The following is a 20,563-nucleotide window of genomic DNA, read 5'->3' as shown; positions in this document are numbered from 1 at the left end:
TTTTGAGTTTAACAAACAAAAAACCCACATCTAAATAAATTAAATCATCTATGATCTATATGCAATACTGTCATAGCCTTTCTTCTAATAATAAAGAGCAAACTGCCAAATGGACGTGGAAATAACATCCAGTTTATCAAGGAGACATGGGAGTGATCCAGAAGGTCAGAGGTGACTGTGTAATTGTCCTGTAATTGTCCCAGAGTAGCTTTGATCCGAGTCCAAGGTGGACACGGTGAGGAAGGAAGGCCGAGACCTGGACCATCAGATCTGTCTGAAGCTGCCAAACACACACACAGACACACACGCACACGCACACACACGCACACAGAGTGACTGTGTGTGTGTTCGCGCGCGTTAGTTTCACTATTTTTATTGAAGGGGTAGCCAGAAGGTGCAAAAAATCCTCATTAAATATCCTACCTAAATATCCTAATACCAATATCGTTTCATGTGATTACAACAAGAACATTTGTTTCTGTCAAACAAACTAATAAAGATGTGCTTTGAGGTTAACCTGCAGACCCACCTCAGCATTGTTATTGATATCACCACCATGGTTGTCTAAATAATCACTAGTTATAACTATGGCAGGAATAGTTAAATAGTCCATCATCACTGCAACTTTTACATCTGGAATCATTCTGTGGGAAAAGTGTTGTGGGTTTTTTTGGCCTGCATAGCCCAGGTACTATGATGAAGAGTGATGAAGATCAGGTGAAGTGAATTCTTGCTTTTTGTCGACTCTCTACTGTTATAATTCAATTGATCAAATGCAGTTGATTAACTTTATCCGGCTGCTCTGGTTAAGGTGATTTTAGATTTTCTTGGGGTTCTCGTCGTTGTCCTTTGTTTAAGTTTAGCAGAATTCTTTCGGCGGTAGCGAATTGAGAACTTTAACTAGAGATTCCAACGCAAATACGGCGAAGATCACGTGATTTGTATGGACGAACGTTGTCGCAGTGCTGCTGTAGTTATCACGTCCGGACAGCAGGTGGCGGAGTTCCACGTAGAGCAGGCAAAAAATACATCAGCTGTAATTAACGGTAATAGATTACACATACACTCCTCAGGATGAATGGTCCCCCACATTCCATCCACAGCCTAAATACACCAGCGCTGAGTCCATGCCATCGACAAATGTAAACATAAAGAACAGCAAAAACTACAAGAAAAACAAACACTTCCACTGAAAAGATGTATCTAAAATCCTTACTATTTGAATATTTGCATGTTTAAAGGGCTCTCATCCCACAAATAGCCTTCTATTGTTGAAAAAGCTGGTCGCAACTTGTTTTCAAGCTAAACGATAATGGCAAATTAAACAATAGTTTTGAACAGTTAAATGGTTCAAAATGTTCAGACTTGACCTCTGCCAACTATAGGGTGATGAAAAACCGGGCCAAAGTAAATATTGCACTTCCCACCCCCCCTTAAAAACGTTATCAGCTATAAGAGCTGCAGTATCGGGCAATACTGGGACTCTTGACCTTCTTAATACTCGCTGTGAAAGTTAGCGGCATAATGATGTCGACGCCTCATGTTCTGCTGACTTTCCCTCGAACACAAATGCATCGCTTCACAGACAGTTAACAGTGTAAAAAAGCAAGGGAGGATTTTTTTTTTTAATCAAGCAAGCTCAGTTACAGACTGTGTGATGATTAGAGGGAGGTGCCACAATGATGTTGAATGCCGACAAAACCCCCTGGTGTGAATGATACCTGTGACAGACAGCAACATCCTTTGACCAAAACAAATCTCTCTTATCAGAGAAGCTTTTGGGCTCAGTGCACAATAAATCCCAAGAAGAACAATACAAAGAAAATACAAACACGATAATTAGACACTCATTTCTGGTATGAAATCAGATAAACACAACAAAACAAAAAAACACCAAGGGAAGCCATCGGCTGAAGGTTTTCATTGTTGTCAAATTAAAGCATTTGTTTAGAACTTTCAGACAATAAGTCCTTTTGTTACTTCAAAGGTTGTGGTGTACAAATATCTTTGCATTATGAATTAGAACAACTCTTTTCTTCACACATCACAAACAAATTGTTTTAACCAACTTTTTTTTCCCAAAAAGCTGAAGCCAGGTGGTGCAAAGAGCAAACTTAAGTATCAGAACAGCATGTGATGTGAAAATAATAGTTTTAAAAAAAATTACTCATGAAGCATGTTGGGGGAGATGATGGAAAGACAGCATGAATGTATGATGAATAGGCCTCATCACCTATAATGTCCCAATCCATCAACTGAACTATATTACATATCCTCCACCCAGTACTTCTCCACTGCAGTTAATCCACACACCCCATCCCATCCTTCCATCTACGGCCCGTTTCCTCTCCTTGGGATCACTGCACAGCCTGCTCGTTGGCCGTGCTGCCAGAGTCCTGAGGCTTCATCACATCTGGTAGTTCGGGGGGGCTGGAAAAGGCTTCAATATGCAGCTGTTCGAACATCTCATCTAGAAGAATGAGGAAACAGGGTAACATGAACTCCGTCGTGGTGGCAGCATGCGCCTCATGTCAGTTACTGGACAATAACCACATTATGCAGCAGTGAATTTCTGTTTAAAAAAATACATTTCCTTAGAAGGTCTTTACTAAAAGACAAGCATGTGCATACCATTTATGCGAAAAGCCAGACCCACTGTAGCTGGAGCCTGTGGTCTGGCAGTCTGATTAGTGAATCCACAATCACCAAGAGTTTTGCTGTCCTCTAGTATCTGGTCATCCTGAGAAACAAAAGTGGAAATGAGACCATTTAGGACTGTGTATGCAGCATTTCCAGAGAATATATTTTAGCCGCTCTAAGACAAGACTAGCAATATATTGTTGAATCGGCCTCACATTAAATTTAAGATGCGGCCAGTTTTAAGGGATTTAGCTGTCAAACTAACTCACTTTGCTGCAGGCCTACCTTATACAGCCTCTGGTCTTCAGGTGTTCTCTTAAGAATTCCTTCTACAATGCGCTTAAGTTCATAAACAGTTGTGGATTCCTTGGCATCTGTAAAGATTGTGGTCTTGTGACGCCGGATCATTAAAAACACGTCCTAAATGGAAGAAGACATACCATGGCATGTGTTTAACAACAGCTTCAACCTCTATTTTTATTTTTAAAAAAGGCCCTGTCACATTCAGTTTATGCATTACAGTTGGATGTTGATAGAGTAATTTATTATATCAATAACACATTAATAAGACCGTCTATACCATATTACAGGAGGTCAAATAACTGTTAAGCTTTTAATCAGGAATGTTCTTTTTTTTTATCCCCAAGGTTCACACGACATTTCACTAATTCATATACTCACATGCATACAGTCTACCGTCAATATACAGCGTAATACTGGATGGGGAACTTCAGCAAATCGTTCCCAATTACATAGAATGCTTAACTGAAACAGATCTAAACAGATTAACTAGGTTAATGATACATCAAATAGGTGTATTGTGCGCTGTAATTAGCCAGCGCACAATACACCTATAGTTAGACTGGGAAGCTAAAAGCTAACGTAGCAAACCTAGCAATAGCTCAGTAGGAGAGGCAGATCAATTTATTTAAACAGAGGAAAACACTTGGTTGTTTTATCATTATAACAAGTACATAACACGCCTAGGCGTCATTCACTTCGAGCAGATGGACACACACATCATAAAACCGCCGATAACAACCACTGGATTACCATTTCAAGTGGATAGCTCGTTCGCCAGTTGCGCCGGCCCGGTGTTGTACAGCGGAACCCAGAATGCACCTCTTCGGGATATTGCGTAACTCGGATGACGCTTTCTGCAGTCACTGACGCAGGGGCAAAACATTACGTAGGGTTTTAGAATTTGGCGCGAGGCACCAACATGCGCGAGGGTGTGTACGCGATTCGTTAACCTAAATTAACCTCAGGCTTCTTTGAGAATATAGTTACTACTGGATTATGGTAAGTCGTAACCTCATCTCCTTTTACTTATCGGGCACCTGTCAGTTACAATCCGTTGTTTTAACGCGAGTTAGCCGGATAGCTAGGTTATGTTGTTGTGTCGGTCCCCGCCCCTGTTTAGACGGATCGCCTCAATGATGTCCTAACGTCTGTCCGTCAGCGTGATAGAGGACTCGATGCTAAATACATTACTGGTTGCAATATTTATTACGTTTGCAGCAATGTAACAAATGTGTTGGCCGTGATGATGGCTGGTGTCATCAGACCTGAACACGGTTCAAGTCTTTGTTGTGCAGATGAGCGCGCTGTGGAAGGACTAAAGATATTCATGGTGATACTGTCAACCTGTCAAACAGGATGGCCAGGATGGCCGATGTCTCCAATTCGTGAAAGGTGAGCGTGATCACTTATTGTTCTAGTTATTTTGCTACCTTACATTGTGTTTCTGAGAATCGATTTTTTTAAAAGAGCTGCTAAAGATTAGATCTAATCGCCATTTTCGTGTTTTAGGTATCTGCTTGAAGGCTCATCAGTAAAGGTTCTACAAGGATTTCTGCATCCTAGTAAGTAGCTTGTTGTTTTTTTTAACCTTATCCCAGACAAATTGTCTATTTACTGTTACTGATAACTTCTTGTTGTGCAGCATTTTGTCTTGAAAAAGAAAAGTGAAGTGGAAGTTTATGCCATGCCAGTGACGGTGGAAACTACAGTACCCAGGATGCACCGACCTGTCCCAGTCCACTTTTCCCATGCTGAGCAATCGTTTTCCCTCCGAAAACGACGCCAGCCTCAATCCTCATCATCTTCATCAAACTCAACGTGTTCTTCCCCTGCGAGACTTTCACATTCTTTGCCACCGCAGCCACCTTCCAAAGGATGCCCCCCACTGAGCAGGATATTCCAACAGCAGTCATCCCCTTGGACACCTCTGTCTTGTTCCCTTGCAAAGTCTCCACCACCAAACTCTGTGTATGATCCCAGCAAACAGCAATCTTATTTCAATCAGTGCTTCACTAGCTTGGGCCTGCTGGGGAGAGGATCATTTGGAGAGGTATACAAGGTGAGCAAGAAGAAAACTTCTTCAATAAGAAAACAAGCTGATGTCTTACTGATAGAGACTTTTAGACAAAAAAAAAATATATTCGTACTCATCAGATGGCTGATGTTTTCATTGTATAAAGTGTAGCAACCTCATGTGTTCCTATTTTTCCAAGTTTTTTAATGATCAAAGATTTCATAACTCTGCACAATTTTGAAAATTATTCCTTTGAGGAGTTCTCTTAATTACATGTTTATAGCCATAGTTGGTACCTGAGTTTGGAGTCATCATCCCTGGTTTTCTGTGATTCTGTTAAAAATCTCCCTGAGCATGCAGCTCATCTTTTATTTTACATTTTTTAAGGTTCAAAGCAACAAGGATGGCCGCCAGTATGCTGTCAAACGTTCTGCTAACCGCTTCAGGGGCAACAGTGATAGGAACCGCAGCGTGAGGGAAGCCAGGAACCACGAACGTCTTTGTCCTCACCCTCACATCTTGGGTTTTGTGTCCGCCTGGGAGGAATGTGGACGACTTTACATTCAGACAGAGTTGTGCAGCACCAGCTTGCTGTTTCACGCTGACAACCACCCTGTTGGCCCAGGTCTGCCAGAAATTTTATGTAATGGTTATTCAGATGTTTCTTGGTATAGCAAAAGCTAGTCTATTTTATATTGTACTTGTTTAAGAAGTGTCTTAAAAGGCCAGATGTAATTAAAATCTGTACTCGAACCTCCCTCCAGATGAGTCTACAGCTTGGGGCTACCTGTGCGATCTCCTGTCAGCGCTGGAACACTTGCATTCTCTTGGTTTTGTGCATCTGGATTTGAAGCCTGCTAATGTCCTCATGACTGCCTCTGGGCGTCTCAAGCTGGGAGACTTCGGACTGCTCCTCGAGCTGGAACAAACAAGTGGCGAGCCTGTGGAGGGAAAAGGGAAAGACGAGATGCAGGAGGGAGATCCCAGGTACATGGCCCCCGAGCTGCTCCGGGGGGAATATGGGCCTGCTGCAGATGTTTTCAGGTATGTGAGGAAATTGATGACATTCTGAAACGTGCAGCTTATTGATTAAGTTCTAATTGACACAGAATTTATTTATTTTTTTTACTTAGTTTGGGTGTTACTATTCTGGAACTTGCCTGTAACATTGAGGTTCCCAATGGTGGGGAGGGCTGGCAGCAGCTGAGGCAGGGCTGCCTTCCATCAGAGATTACCAGCAGTAAGAGGAGCCATCCGATCACACTTCATAAGCATTTATAACCTGTTATTTTGGTTTTTAAAAACTCCATATTTTTGTCTTTGCAGGCCTGTCACATGAGCTCCAGTCAGTGCTGCAGATGATGCTGAACCCAGACCCAACCAAGAGGCCGACAGTTTCTGAGCTTCTCAACCTCCCTTCTGTCTGGAAATATAGCTGGAAAAGAAGGGTCTATCTGATGTTTACAGAGGCTGCGCTGACACTGGCCTCCATCTGCCAGGTACATAACTGCACCAAAATCCTTGGCTTTAAGTTTTTAAATGTATTTACCCTTCAGTCAAAACTGGTTAAATGTGTGTGTTTTTTATCTTCCCTTGTAGTTGGTGGTGTGTTTTGGCTGTAGACTCCTCTCTTTTCTTCACTCCTCCTTTCTGCCTCGTTGGTCCAAACCAGTTCCGTGCACCCCTCCTAAGGACAGTTGGGACAAGGATTTCACTCTGCCCCACAGTGCCACGTATGCTGAACCGGTGAACAGGGAGGATGACGCCGTGTTTCTGTCAGATCCCATAAACCCAGAACATTCCCCCACTTTCTCTCACAGGTAGAGAATTGTCTTTTAGATGACATTAAAAATCTACACGATAGAATATTGGTGCCTTATCAGTGATTCTTTTGGATAATGATTTAAATAGAAAAATCTATAAATGATGGCATTTCCTGCTTAAATCCAATTTGCCCTTTTACAGGGTCAAATCTATGCTTTCAATGGAAAACACATCAACTCCCCTCCCGGGTTCCAGATCGCACCACCACAGAAGTCGTGACTGCACACCCACTCGCTTGATTCTGAGCGATGGCTCCTCTCGTGACTTTGTTCACAGCCCGCCAAGCATCCTCTCAAATGGTACCTATAATACACTGACACCCAGCCGCAGCCCTGTGAACACCAGACTTCGCTCAGACATGGTGAATGGAAAACTGGAGAACAGCAGACATTCGCCACCTGACAAAAATTCACAGCGACGTGGTTACAACTGGATTCAGAAGGAGGAGGCATTACCCCGACCCAACTTTGAACCAAAGAACTTGCTTAGTCTGTTTGAGGAGACAACACCATGAATACAAGGCTGCCAGTTGCCATTGTCTCAATTTGTATGAGGACCTAATATTTAAAGATTACCAAGTTTACTGTTTACCTAGTATTTACTGCTTTGTTTGCTCTGTAATGGCCTTGCAAATGCTTCTTGTACCAAAATATAAATATAGAAAGACTACAGGTGAGAGATGTATGTAACCAGACCTTGAAAGCACTTTTAAATTGTTTATGTAAATGCAATCTTGCTGATGTGACAAGTTGGAATATGTTGTTTGGTACGGTCATCATTAGTGGCTCTGAGTTATTCATCTCAGAAGTTGCAAATATAATAAAACAAAATAGGGGAACTTAGTCTATAGTTTTTGCATTATACCTAATCATGGTTAATTGTGTAGGTTTATCTTCAATGAGTCGGATGGAAAATAAAGCTAAAAATATGCATTAGAGACAAGATGGGTGGGTTAATCGTACTTGTATGTTGTATCCTACACTCAGGTCCACTTGGCCATATTGAGGAAAAACATAATAAGATAGTGAGAAATAAAGGATTCACTGATATTAAATTCTAACAAAGAAATATGATGGAAAGGTAAGACACTTTTAGACCATCTAGTTTAAATATGGTGTAAAGACTTCAGGATTAAACGATAACCTAAACCGTGCTCGGACACTAGGTGGCAGTATGCACCAAATCAGCATCGTCACATTTGGAGAAGAAGACAAGGACCAAAATCAACACTTTCGATGGAATATTTATTAATCGTACACTTTTGGTGGGAAATATGCTCTTAGTTCCTATATTATTTTAGTGGATTATAAAACTGCTCGCCCACGTGGGAATATATAGTGAACGTATATGTTTGATCCATATTTGACAATTCATCAAAGAGGAAAACCACATAAGGTATGCTGGATATATAAATTAGTTAATTGAAATTGCTCCGTGTTTTAAGACATTATACTCCGTGTTTAGACATACATGTATTTTTGTCGTAGCACATTTGAGGACGTGTGTAAAAATATTAAAGCATATGTAAGATAGGAGGAAAAATTGTTTTATCCATTCCAGCTGTTGGTAATGATGACCAAAATCGAGCGCCTGAACATCAGAGTGGAAAAGCTGCTGTTTAAAGCTGTGAACGAGGTTTTGGAGGTGGTGAAAGAAACTGTAACAGAGTTCCAGGAGAAGACTGTCCGAACACAGCGAGAGAACCTGAGTCTGAAGAAGAGGCTGCAGGAGCTCCAGGAAAGGTGCAAATCACCAATCAGTGGTAAGAAAATATGAGGCTAGTCGTACCTTTGTCAAAAAAAAAAAAAAAGGTTGGATGAATTAAACCTCCCGTTCGTCACTTTTGTTCTGCAGCTTCAGAGGCTTATACAGAGTCACATCAGTATGAGGAGAAACCAAAAGAAGAGGATGACTCCTCTGCTTTGGACAGCACAGTTGACCGTGAAACCTCTTTATCCTCCCCCTATCTGTCCTCCCAAACTACAACAGGACTGTATTTAGGAAGCGATAGACTATTTAGTCCCAGAACCTTTAAAGCAGAGGCTGAAAATGGACTGTCAGCACTGCTTTCAGGCAGCTCTGAACACAAAAAAATTAAAGTTGAACTGACTTCACAGGAAGACAACCCGCACCCATCTGATTGCGTGTATGCTGCTGGCTTGAATGTTGCATCCTTCAACCGTTCGGGACCTGGCATTGAGTTTGATTCAAACACAGTTAGTACGATGAGCATGCTAGCTCCACAGACTCTTGGGTGCAGCAAAACTGTTGGAGCAGAAAAACACCACAGGGCCCAAACAAAGGCAAATGCCCTTAAACAATACTGTTGCTCACACTGTGGACGCACCTTCAGGCATGCTGGGGACTACAAGAAACACAACAGGGTGCACACAGGGGAGAAACCGTACCGCTGCTCAGTGTGTGGGAAAACATTCAGCCAGTCAGGATACCTCACCGTCCACCTGCGCTATCACACAGGAGAAAAACCATTTGGCTGCATAGTCTGCGGCAAAAGATTTAGTCATTCAAGTAACATGAAGAAGCACCAGCAAACTCATCTGTGAGATCTCTTTTGTCTTTGCCAAGCAGATGTGAGCATGCAATGCTAAACATACCATCAAATATGAACGGTACAGAGATATTAAAATGAAAACCGCTCTGCATATTTCAGCACTGTTTCAAGTTTGTTGCAGCATGACAGTGCCTTCTCAACTCCAAATAGGAAGCTTACTGCTGTAAGCACAAACTTATTTGTACTGTCAGAGTTGGAAATTGGTTTGCTGAATTTATTTTAATCATCAAATAAATGTCCTCTTTTTTTTTGTTTTTTGTGTTTCCTGCAAAACAATGTTGGTTTGTATAAGTAGTGTATAAAAGCTCACGAATATCTGCATTGCTGCTAAATTATACTGTGTATTTTTTATCCACAGATTGTTGCTTATGTATGTAGTATGCTTTGTAATACTCCATAATTTAATAGATAACAAGTGAATGTCTTAAGGGTAATGTTATTTTTCTTTAAGGGGTAATTCTTACATGATGCCAACCAACTAAATAACAGCTCAGCCTATTTCTACAGGAGGATCATGGAGATGCTCTGCTGGCATTAGTTCATTATTCCATTCATATTCATGCAATTGTTCAGTGAGTGCTGCTGAAAAGACAGCCACAATTGGGGTATTCTTCTCTTTGAGAAGCCAAAGTATAGTGGTTTTGGATTTGCACCTGGTACAGTGTGGCTCAGATTCCAAAACAAAAAAAAAAGTGTCATTGCATTTTCACACAGAATACAAGTTTCACAAATCTGAAACCGGATAGTCTAGTTTAAATGAGAAATCTAAGTATAGTGGTTTTGGATCTGTACATGGCCCAAAGTGGGACTATATGAAAAAAAGTTAATGAATTGTGCAGTTTTGTCATTTTCACAAAGAGAAAACAGGTTTCACAAATCATATTCCATATGTCATACAAAAATATTGTGTTATCCAGAATGCCTAAAATCTTTTCACATCAACAAGAGGTACAAAACCCCCCATCGGTGGAGAAACAGTCATTTAGAAGATGCAAATAGGAAGCGAACCTCAGCGTTGTGCGGTTTACACCGATAAGGATTGTAGAATTCTAGTTTGATGAAACATTTAATATGACTGATCATGCAATAAAGGCAGTATACAAGTTTACTTTGTGAAGTTTTGTTATTCAAAATAATGTTTGGCTTTGGTATATCTAAACACGAACATTTGTATGCTCATGTGGCCAAGCTACTGAGTGAGGAAGCAGATGTTTGGTAAAGGACACGACCTCAAAGTTCCAAGATAAAACCACCAGAATCCAGAGCGAGAAGATAAAACTGCAGCAGCTTCTGGACAAACTAATAAAACAGCGTGCAAGTGTGTAACAGGTGTATGTTGGAGTAATTCATTCCAAACTGGTGTGTAGTTTTAACTTACTGTTGAAGTGTGAGTATAGCTTTTTTTTTCATCATGTACTTCAAGAAAAACAGCACATGATGTCCAAAAATAGCAATAACAGCCAACACATGTGACTACTTCTATAAAATACTGTGCAAGAGAAACTACATTGGACCTGGCTTTAGTAACAAACATAGTTATCAATACCGATAAAACACAATGCTGAAGTTAGCGTTTTAACTTAATTTCACTGACTATATAAGTCAGTGAAACTATAAGTCAGTGAAACTGAATACAAGGATCACAAATCAATAATTAACCATATCATCTCCAACCTTCAGCGTATAAACATGTGGTTTTTATTGGGTTATCACACCCAAAATGAATTTTGTAAGGTGTTTTAAACGTTACTATGGGCAGTAGAATCGCCGTTATTTTAGGTTTTCTATTTTAAATGTGAAGAATGTTGAGCTTTCTTCATGCTTCCTGATTGGGCGTGGCATGGGGCATCGCCTCGCGCTCACCTTGGCGACCAGGAACTGACGTCATCGATCTGCAGGCGGAAACTGAAAGGCGACGTCAACTCCAGAAAGGTGAGCGAAAATGTAACATGTGGAAATGATCAAAATACGTTTCGTTCTTGATGTTGGTTGCGGAAAGACACATTTTTCGGAACAGAAAACCAAATCCCACAACAGTCACACTGATACTTTTATAATACGCTGGTGAAACAGACGCGAACCCCGGAAACAATACCTGGGTTTATTATTGTTGTTATTTACTGAACAACTATTTTACATGGCAGAGGATTTAAAGTATCTATACATTGTTATCACACATAAACTGAAACTGGAATGAACTTGGCTTTGCTCTTACAATACGGAAGCAGTTTCACTTCTGTTGCAGGTTCCTTTCTGGACATTCGGGGATGTTGAAATGAAGCTTGATGAGAAGATTATCTCCTATTTTGAGTCCTGTAACTCACCAGTAGATAAAGAAGGTTTCCTCTATAAGAAGGTAAGATAAACAATCTTTCAGCCATACTGGCATAGTAATAATTTAAAACAGGAACACATCAATAACATGAAATAATCTTAGCAGTAATTAACAAAGTCCATAAAAAATAAGAATTGGACCAATGCTGAAATCAAAACTATGTAATATGTTGCAATAGTGGGCAGTTGAGAACTTCCCCTTCTGTGGTTGCATTGGTAATACGGATTTTTTTAAAAAGCGTTTAACTTCCAATCAAATTCTTTTTGGGAGGGGGGCGCAAAAAGGGAATTGTGTAAAAAGGTTGTGTAAGTAAACACCACAACACTGACCAACAGGGTGAGATAAAGACTTCCTATCAGAAACGCTGGTTCGTGCTCAAGGGGAACCTCCTTTTCTACAAGGACCGACCAACTGACCGGGACCTGGTAGGAGTGCTTGTTCTGGAGGGCTGCACGGTCCAGTTATGTGAGTCTGAGGAGCAGTTTGCCTTCTGTCTGTTGTGGAGCGAACCGGGACTGCGAACCTACAAGTTTGCCGCCGAGGATCAGAGCAGTCTAGAGAGCTGGATCAAAGCCCTGCTGTCGGCCAGTCACAGCTACCTGGCTCTGTTAGTGGCAGACATGGAGAAGAAGTACAGAGGTGAGATAAGGGAAAATATGAGAAACAGAGAAGCCTTTGTTCTGCACAGCAGCTGTGTGAAGTGGTTCACACAGTGCAGCAGTGTTTACAGATACCATGCACATCATGGTACATGGTAGGGAGGCTCAACGAGACAGTATGTCCTTGCAGACATCTATTATTTTAACTGTATAGTCAAACAAATCAATGTCAGTTGAAATGTGCTACTAGTATTAGTACTAGTACTACTTCTTTTAAAGATATAGTTTATTGATAAACTAATAAAAACTTTACTCCAGAAAACTCCGAAGTTTTTAGCAGGTCTACAGCTCAGCCAACCAAAACAGAAAAAGGCAAATAAAAGCAGTAATTGCTGACATTTTGGACCCTGGAACTAACATGTTGATCTTATATATCCATTATCAGCTGATTAATGCTATTCAGCATTCTGTTATATCCATGTTTTGGTCACAGTCATCATGACGATATGAAATCAATAAAATGTTGATTTTGAAAAAACAACAACCATAAACTGACCTCAACTTGTGCCGCTCTGTGTTTTCCTGTTCATCAGAAGCTTTGACTGAGTTCTCCAGTCAACCTGCCAAAGCGTTCTTCATGCCAAACTTCAACAATGCTGAAGCTGAACCTCCTGCAGCCCGCTCAGGACTTCTGCAGCCTTCTTCAGCAGCCTCGGCGTATTCGGCTGCAGGGGGCGGTCTGAAGTCCAACCAGACGTTTCCGACTCTGACTGTCGTACCTGGTAAAAGCTCACCAAAGCTGTGGCCCAAGAGAAAAGCAAATGCGGCACCGTTGAACGGTCCAACTCCATCGGTGGAGGAGTGGTTAGAAGTGTGTCCTGGGACAAAAGAGGAGTTTAGGAAATTGCATGAAGATTTTGGGAAAGAGGTGAAGGAACTGATAGCTGATTGGTTAAAGAGGGGACGAGCTAAGGAAGCTGGAGGAGAAAATTTGATACATTTTGAATGAAATAAACTCCCAACTATTTCAGTAACTTTTGTAGAGAAAACTGTAAATAGTAATTACAGCAGCTATTATTGTTTTTATTATTGTTATCATGCTTTGTACATTTACCTATGTGTTATTTGGAGAAAAAAGCTAATTTTACATGGTTAATTTTTTGTGATTTACAGTCAATAAAATAATGATTTATTGATCTTGTTCTCATTTTCTAATCTACTACACATCAAGATCTGTGTAGGAGGGTACAAGCTGGCTGTCCGGACATCTGGCAGCCAAACACACTAGAGTCTTTGTGGTGTAAAATATTAAGTGCCCTGAAAGTTTATCCTCAGTTACCAAGGTGATTCCTTTTAAGATTTTTAAGATGCTCAATCTTTATGTTAGTCTTGTCAGACAGTTAATCTTTCAACTGATTTGTCCAGACCAATGAGTTAAAGCCCCAACCTTTTGCTTTGAAGCAACATTTGTCTGGGAGCACTCAAGACCACGAAGGGAGAAGTCTCAAAGTTTGGATGAGAGGGGGAAAAAGGCTCACAAAGAGGATGGCATGGGTTGGCAGTGCTATTTCAGTCGCTCCAGCTGTCTTGTTTTTATGGTCTTTCACAGAGCTTGGTCTCTTTCTCCTCTCTCCCTACCCCCCCCCCCCCACCCTCCTCTCTCTCTTTTCACCTTCAACCCCATGCTTGAAGTGCCATGTGCGCTACCCGTGACATTCTTTACAGAGGATTTAAATTTGGCTTCCTTCTCTGTAAATTAAAAAAAATCACATGGATTTTCTGTTATCTGAAATAAAACTCTTTAAAATAAAACATTATGTGGCTCTTTGAAATTTTATGCCTAAAATGAGCGTAGGGTGTAGTGTCAGTTGGTGCTGGTGCTGCATCCTACTACATACCCTAGTCAGAGAGCTGTGTGATTGATGGCAGTCAGAGGAGCTCATATATGGAGTTCTGTGGGTGGGCAACTTTCCTCCTATTCTAATGCAACTAAACTGGGAACTTCAGGGAGCTGCCCAAATAAGTGCCTCTGTGATTACAAAGCTGCACCTTTAGTCCAAAAATCTTGTTCATTTTTCTGTTTTTCATGACATGATTTGATAACATTTTCCAGATCCTCCTCTTACACACTAAAGCAATCAACCATTTGATATGGCATCTCGCACTTATATCACATGTCAGTGTACCAGCACAAAAACAGACGGGGCTGACTTCAAGCTTTTTTTAAAACATGGACACTTCCAGGACCCGAGGATTTGTGTCTAATGTGAGCCTTGTAGCATATGTGTTAAAATATGTAAATTTACTGCTTCCTATAACTCAAGTAAAGGGGAGTTTGTATTAATAAATGGCTCCAGGTCACTTAACAGTTGTCGGAAAACAACACGTGGCGGTTTATAAACCCCATTGGCCACTGCTGATTAGCGAGCGGATGCAAATCTCACATCAAAACTATCGTTTACACAAGTGATGTCCTTCAGGATGTGTTGACTGCAACTTCATGTTGTCACATTGAGCTACTCAAAGCTGGTAATTAGTGTTAATTCCGTGTGTGTGTGTGTGTTTGTGTGTATGTAAGGAGTAAAGCGGGGACAGACTGTAATTATCCCAGGATTTTGTTCCGCAAATAGCCACAACAAAGACATGGCATGTCCAGAAGTCAAGTAAAGGGGCAGTTGGACACTTCACTTGTCCCACGGTTCCCTATCTGTTCTCTATTTTTGCCATATTGGTCCACAGATGACATTAAAGTTGTGCCTGTCAGTTGGCTTAGAATTCGCCTCATTCCAAGACTCCAGAGGCCTATTTTGGAGCATCGGTAAATTGATACGTCCCACCACCTTCTTGCTCCTCCCAATTTCTCTTACTCTTCTTCAGCTCTGTTTCCCTGCCAAACCTGTTGGTGTGGCTAAAGTTAGCCCCCTGTGGGCTAGTATATAAGGCCCCAAGGGGCCAATACTTACATGTCAGTCACATCGGCTTTGGCGTAGGCTTCTCTTCTTGACCAACAACCCCACAATCTTGAGAGATGGTGAGTTCCGCCATGTCCCTCGGAAGAACAGTGTCTAGGGATCTAGGATCTTCTCGAAATTAAACTGATGAAAACATCACTGAAACAACTGATGTCTGGAATACCAACATGATGTATAATTCTCTTTCATTGTGGATTTGGAAACATATTTAACCTCTTTTTGCTGGCTCCAAGTGACTAACTACTCAAATCTTAAATAAAATGAAATACACAATATATTAGACCTGATGTGACTCTCCTAATTATGGGATGACTCACCAAAACGCTACAAAGAATACGTCTGATTTGTTGGTCATTTAATGGGATACAGTACTTTAGTTGGCCTTTTTTCCTGCATTGGTTGCCATAAATGAGCTAATCGTCCTTTTGTTGGACCATCTTCACAGTTTTTCCATCTTTCCACAGGCACCCAAGAAGGCCAAGAGGAGGCAGCAGCAGGGTGAGGGTGGATCCTCCAATGTGTTCTCCATGTTTGAGCAGAGCCAGATCCAGGAGTACAAGGAGGTAAAATGCTCTTCACATCTCAAAACCAAGGCCGAGGTTTAATTTGAGGTCTTCTGAGTGAAGGGACGTTTCGCCACGCTCATATGACTAATGACTCAGTGTGTCATTTGAGCTTTGAGGTAAAGTGAGGGGACCCGATCAGAATGACAGCGTGACAGCGTGACAGCGCAGTAAATCAAGTTGTTTTTTCCGGTGACAGCAGCAACCTCACTTGCAGTTTAACTCGGTAAACCTGCACGGAGTCTAAAGACGCTTGCTGTGTGACCTCAGAGGAATGCCCGCCAACAGCTGGTGGGCAGCCATGTTCATGAATGAAGGGAAAGGGTACTCAAGGTTAAGGTTTCAAGGACTGTTTAAACTTTAGTTTACCATTTACCAAAATCCCAATTCTGTAAAGTTGCATGATTTGTAAAGAAGCTCAGATTAGTAAAAGTGTAGTCTGCTCTTTTCCAGTAAATTGTGTGAAAGTAAGTAAATCTTTGGAATGGAGCAAAGAAAAATACCAAATTCTTCTTGAATGTAATATATCACAACAAAAATTTAATTCAATATTTGATTCAATGCAAAACCCTTTCTCGTGTTTGTGTAGAGTTGGGTGTTTCTTTACAGACCCTAGAAAGTAAAATAAAACTGGACAGTGCAAAAATGCAGTGTCAACAGATGAAAAAAAAGATGGGTGCTGACAGCTGTAATCAAAACCTTCTCCTTATATATCTCGAGGGGCTTGTCTCACATTCTGAGACCTTTTTAACACCTTAAAAACACAAGTGGTGGACCAGCTGCCAAGTCCCAACAGATCTGTAATGCAGTCTCTGGTTTCACAGGCTGCTGTGCTCAGCTATGTGACAGCACCGCTTTTGTATGTTCACAATGACAGATCACCACAAATACTTTCACACAAGTCTTATAACAAGGACTGACGGAGTTACCCAGACCTTTTACCCATCTGGAAAAGCGTAACATATATATTTTTATTAAATCACATGTTTTTCCTCCCCCTGGCAGGCTTTCACAATCATTGACCAGAACAGAGATGGCATCATTAGCAAGGACGACCTCAGGGACGTGCTGGCCACCATGGGCCAACTGAATGTGAAGAATGAGGAGCTGGAAGCCATGGTGAAGGAGGCCAGCGGCCCCATCAACTTCACTGTCTTCCTGACCATGTTTGGCGAGAAGCTGAAGGGTGTGTTGACGAATGCTCTGAAAACTCGGCTGTATTTTCCTCATTTTCCTCTGCTTCACTAAACTAAAAAGCCAATTTTACTGTCAGGTGCTGATCCCGAGGACGTTATCGTGAGCGCTTTCAAGGTCCTGGACCCCGAGGGCACTGGCAGCATCAAGAAGGAATTGTAAGAGCTGTAATTTACCTTCAGCCTTAACAGCACAGCCTTGCAGCCTTTAGGTTGGTGTTAATTGTTTTCCACTTGTCCTCCTCAGTCTTGAAGAGCTCCTGACCACCCAGTGCGACAGGTTCACCGCTGAGGAGGTAAGCCCCTCAGTTTCTGTCTCACTCTCGTTCCCATTTAGGCCTACGCTGCTTCCAACTTTAAACCGTTATTTTCCTCTGTAGATGGCAAACCTGTGGGCTGCTTTCCCCCCTGATGTGGCTGGCAATGTGGACTACAAGAACATCTGCTATGTCATCACACACGGAGAGGACAAGGAGGAGGAGTAAATGCTCCCCTTTCAAAATCTTTAACTCCGGTCAAACACCTACACTCGCTCCATCTCCTCACTCTCATCCCCATCTCCAACGCCGTGGCTCCCTCGCACACCTTCGCGCCCCATCCCCAGCCCGCTCTTTTCACCCGGCGGCACACCACGTAAAGACTTGTCTCATTTATGGAGACGCTTGATGAGAGGACTGACGGTGTGGGGGCCTTTGTGTGTGAGTAGCAGCAAGGGAACATGGGATTATTTTCAATAATAAAAATAATCTTGTGGCATTGAAATACTCCACCTCTCTGTTCCTGCCTCTTGTTCCTGCTCTTTTTTTCTTCCATCACTCATTCTGTCTGTGTGCTGAGGCCAGCAGTGCGTGCATCATACCTACATGTGTGTGCATAACGATCCGTCACAGATGTCTCTTGGGTGCTGTGGTGCAAGCACAGTCACTTGCTTGAAACAAGTAAGCATTCTGACCCAACCAGTCTGTTAGTCTCAACGTGCCACAGAGTGTTTAATGGATTTGTCCCACTGTTTGATGAGGGAAGGGGTTCACAGAAAAGACTGGGAGTAATGTACTACAATAGTTTACCTGCCCCTCTCTTTTTAATCTGCCCTTCTCTCAAACGTAGGTTAAAAAAGAAAATCTAGCAGCAAAAAAGAGGGAAAAGAGATGGTGAAAAAAGACAGTGAGTGGGAGGAAGTGATGATATTTACAAAAGTAAAAGGTCTTTGTTTTTGACTCTTCTTCCTCCCACTAACTGTTGTTTCCTTCCTGTTGTTGTGACTGTCTGTAACAAATAAAGAAGTAATAATAAAATCCACTATCTTTCGTATGACACTGTGTCTGTTGGTTTAAGTGGGGTTGTGGGTGATGGCGTGGCACTGCTGGTGTACGTGGAAGGTAAATCTTCAAATTAACTGCAAACTGAAGTGTGAAATAATTAAACTCAAAATGAGCAAAGTAGCAAACTTGAGACATTTATTCCTTATATCCTGGTGATCATGTAATAGAGAATACTGCTACATTTTCAATTTCTGATAGGCTAAACATGGTGGACATTTGAGCAATGCTGTGTTCACTAAATAAACTGAAAAAACACTCAGAGAACAAAACTCCAACCAAGCAGCACACTCCAGTCCTAATAGATCGCGACTTCTATATTATATAGTATATATAGGCATTAGTAATACAAGGGTACATAGAATAATAGAGAAGGTCAAAATCCCTCCTGAATCCGGAATATCACCAAAAGGTAATCCTCTTGTTCTTGGCACATTGTCATTTCCTGTAAATTTCATTTCAATCCATTTATAGCTTTTTGAGGTATTTTGTTCACAATCAGACAGGCAGGCAGGCAGACAGGCAGGCAGGCAGGCAGGCAGGCAGACAGACAGACAGGCAGGCAGACAGGCAGGCAGGCAGACACTGGCTATTAACCTAGTTGGTATAAGTGAGTGAGTGAGTGAGTGAGTGAGTGAGTGAGTGAGTGAGTGAGTGAGTGAGTGAGTGAGCCCTCCATCGTTTCATCACACGTCTGCCAGGATCTATGCTGAGCGCGCCCTCTAGCGATCAGGATGAGAATGCGCTTGATGGAGCTGGTGATGACCTTCGCTTTGACGGATCAACGCCCTGAACACACACAAATGTTAAAATGAGCATTGTTCTGAGAGTCAATGAACAGAACTGCATTTTAAAGTGAAATAAGTGGAATCCTATTTTTCAGCCATTCATGCTCACTATTGTAATGTGTCCACATGTACGATATAATAACGTTGCAAACGATTTCTAGATTACAGTACATACTTTTAAAAGAACATCATTGTTGTGTTAAAAATGTTTGGTGAGAAAACAGGATTCATTTGGCCAAACTTGTTAAAAAATAATCATTATTGTAAATTATCTGATAGAACATAAATGATGGCCATGGTGTTGACCTGACATTGTGTGATGACTGATGGCAGCATTGATTGCTCTAATTCCCTTGCAAATTTATACGCCCTTAGCTTACTAAATATGTCTTTCTGATATTGAATTTTGTTGTTAATTTGACGAGGACTTGATGGTTTCACCAACAAGACCAACAAAAGCTCCTCAGCACAGCCCTGACAGCCCATGCAGCTGGAAACAGTGATTACGAAACGCTTTTACATGTGTTGAAATGTAAAGTGCCATCATTTATTTTGTTTGATGACAGATGTGACAGGTGGTTTGAGGCTTGGCAGGTTCCACCTTCAGGACATCTGCATTATTCAAATCAGTCCTTCTCTTTAGTGCAGGTTGTCATCTGGAGCCTCTCAGGCATCGTTTAGCTGCTGCAGGCCATTCTCTCTTCACCAACTTTTGGACGTTTGTTGTGATTTCCTCTTCTACAAGCTCAAATGTGCAGAACGACTAACACCACGATGGGAATGAATACATTTTTGATATGTGGAAAATCGCCCACCTGGTTTTTTACGCTTGTCTTTTCTTTTGCTGTTGCATTTCCTGGATCTATTGTCGTACTTCTGAGAAAGCTCAATAATCTAAGAAAAACACCCTTCACACCTTTTGATGTTTTCACTTTAAATATCATCATCATGGACAATATTTACCTGCTCTTGCTTCAGCCACAGCTGTACCTCCCCACAGACCTGTTGAACTGTACGTACATTGCATATGTTAAGTTCTTGTATGCATTTAATATGTGTGGCAGACCTTTGTTGATTACCTGTGTGTGTGTAGAATGTTACATGGCTGTGTGTCATCCTGTCATGTATCGGTCCAGAAAAGGTTTAAGTTCCAGGCTCCTGATCACTGTCGCAATCTGGATTTTAACCATGATATTTGGATTTCATTTTGCTTTTTTTGGTTTAAGCACATCTGATTTAACCCCTGTGTTGATTATCATCATGACTCTGCCTGTTATTGTGTTCTGTGATGTCTCCATCTTGTCAGCCTTGAAGAAATCTGTTCCTACAGGAAGAAACATGGATCCCCAGAAGAGAAGGGCTCTGTTCCTCATCAGAAACAGCTGTGTTATTACTGTTGTTTCCTATCTTCCTCCAATCATTTCATGGTCAATACTGCAAC

At 41.5% G+C, this 20,563-nt stretch overlaps 5 protein-coding genes and 1 long non-coding RNA gene across 7 annotated transcripts; 4 read left to right on the top strand and 2 right to left on the bottom strand.

Moving 5' to 3' along the window:
- Positions 1 to 1,606: 1,606 nt before the first annotated feature.
- On the bottom strand, positions 1,607 to 3,833 carry LOC130531928 (elongin-B-like). Its single transcript, XM_057044133.1, has 4 exons — positions 3,694 to 3,833; positions 2,926 to 3,060; positions 2,632 to 2,740; positions 1,607 to 2,470 (listed from the first exon to the last, which is right to left on the bottom strand). Exons 1-4 carry the CDS (start codon positions 3,694 to 3,696, stop codon positions 2,358 to 2,360), a joined length of 360 nt encoding a protein of 119 aa, XP_056900113.1. The 5' UTR covers positions 3,697 to 3,833; the 3' UTR covers positions 1,607 to 2,357.
- Positions 3,804 to 7,623, top strand: pkmyt1 (protein kinase, membrane associated tyrosine/threonine 1). 2 transcript variants are annotated; one of them, XM_057044006.1, is made up of 10 exons: positions 3,804 to 3,942; positions 4,207 to 4,335; positions 4,453 to 4,505; positions 4,586 to 5,002; positions 5,345 to 5,582; positions 5,722 to 6,001; positions 6,091 to 6,197; positions 6,284 to 6,456; positions 6,557 to 6,777; positions 6,923 to 7,623. In XM_057044006.1, exons 4-10 carry the CDS (start codon positions 4,628 to 4,630, stop codon positions 7,293 to 7,295), a joined length of 1,767 nt encoding a protein of 588 aa, XP_056899986.1. In that variant the 5' UTR covers positions 3,804 to 3,942; positions 4,207 to 4,335; positions 4,453 to 4,505; positions 4,586 to 4,627; the 3' UTR covers positions 7,296 to 7,623. The 2 variants fall into 2 exon arrangements, with proteins under 2 accessions (XP_056899986.1, XP_056899993.1); XM_057044013.1 differs by having other exon boundaries at positions 3,818 to 3,942; positions 4,239 to 4,335.
- A 339-nt stretch (positions 7,624 to 7,962) lies between these two features.
- Positions 7,963 to 10,461, top strand: LOC130531903 (zinc finger protein 235-like). The gene is made up of 3 exons (XM_057044083.1): positions 7,963 to 8,176; positions 8,342 to 8,543; positions 8,636 to 10,461. The coding sequence occupies exons 1-3, from the start codon at positions 8,129 to 8,131 to the stop codon at positions 9,343 to 9,345; spliced, it is 960 nt and encodes a 319-aa protein (XP_056900063.1). The 5' UTR covers positions 7,963 to 8,128; the 3' UTR covers positions 9,346 to 10,461.
- A 567-nt stretch (positions 10,462 to 11,028) lies between these two features.
- On the bottom strand, positions 11,029 to 12,984 carry LOC130531936 (uncharacterized). Its single transcript, XR_008952238.1, has 2 exons — positions 12,844 to 12,984; positions 11,029 to 12,293 (listed from the first exon to the last, which is right to left on the bottom strand). It is a non-coding gene; the product is annotated as an uncharacterized LOC130531936 (long non-coding RNA).
- On the top strand, positions 11,261 to 13,483 carry LOC130531915 (sesquipedalian-1-like). Its single transcript, XM_057044106.1, has 4 exons — positions 11,261 to 11,285; positions 11,599 to 11,709; positions 12,024 to 12,327; positions 12,881 to 13,483. The coding sequence occupies exons 2-4, from the start codon at positions 11,629 to 11,631 to the stop codon at positions 13,294 to 13,296; spliced, it is 801 nt and encodes a 266-aa protein (XP_056900086.1). The 5' UTR covers positions 11,261 to 11,285; positions 11,599 to 11,628; the 3' UTR covers positions 13,297 to 13,483.
- A 1,686-nt stretch (positions 13,484 to 15,169) lies between these two features.
- mylpfb (myosin light chain, phosphorylatable, fast skeletal muscle b) lies at positions 15,170 to 18,326 on the top strand. The gene is made up of 6 exons (XM_057044120.1): positions 15,170 to 15,318; positions 15,724 to 15,822; positions 16,828 to 17,008; positions 17,096 to 17,174; positions 17,263 to 17,311; positions 17,396 to 18,326. The coding sequence occupies exons 1-6, from the start codon at positions 15,316 to 15,318 to the stop codon at positions 17,498 to 17,500; spliced, it is 516 nt and encodes a 171-aa protein (XP_056900100.1). The 5' UTR covers positions 15,170 to 15,315; the 3' UTR covers positions 17,501 to 18,326.
- Positions 18,327 to 20,563: the final 2,237 nt, after the last annotated feature.

The sequence above is a fragment of the Takifugu flavidus genome, chromosome 1 (genome assembly GCF_003711565.1).
Source record: "Takifugu flavidus isolate HTHZ2018 chromosome 1, ASM371156v2, whole genome shotgun sequence".
Classification (NCBI taxonomy): Eukaryota; Metazoa; Chordata; class Actinopteri; order Tetraodontiformes; family Tetraodontidae; genus Takifugu; species Takifugu flavidus.
This window is presented reverse-complemented; position numbering and strand designations above follow the sequence as displayed.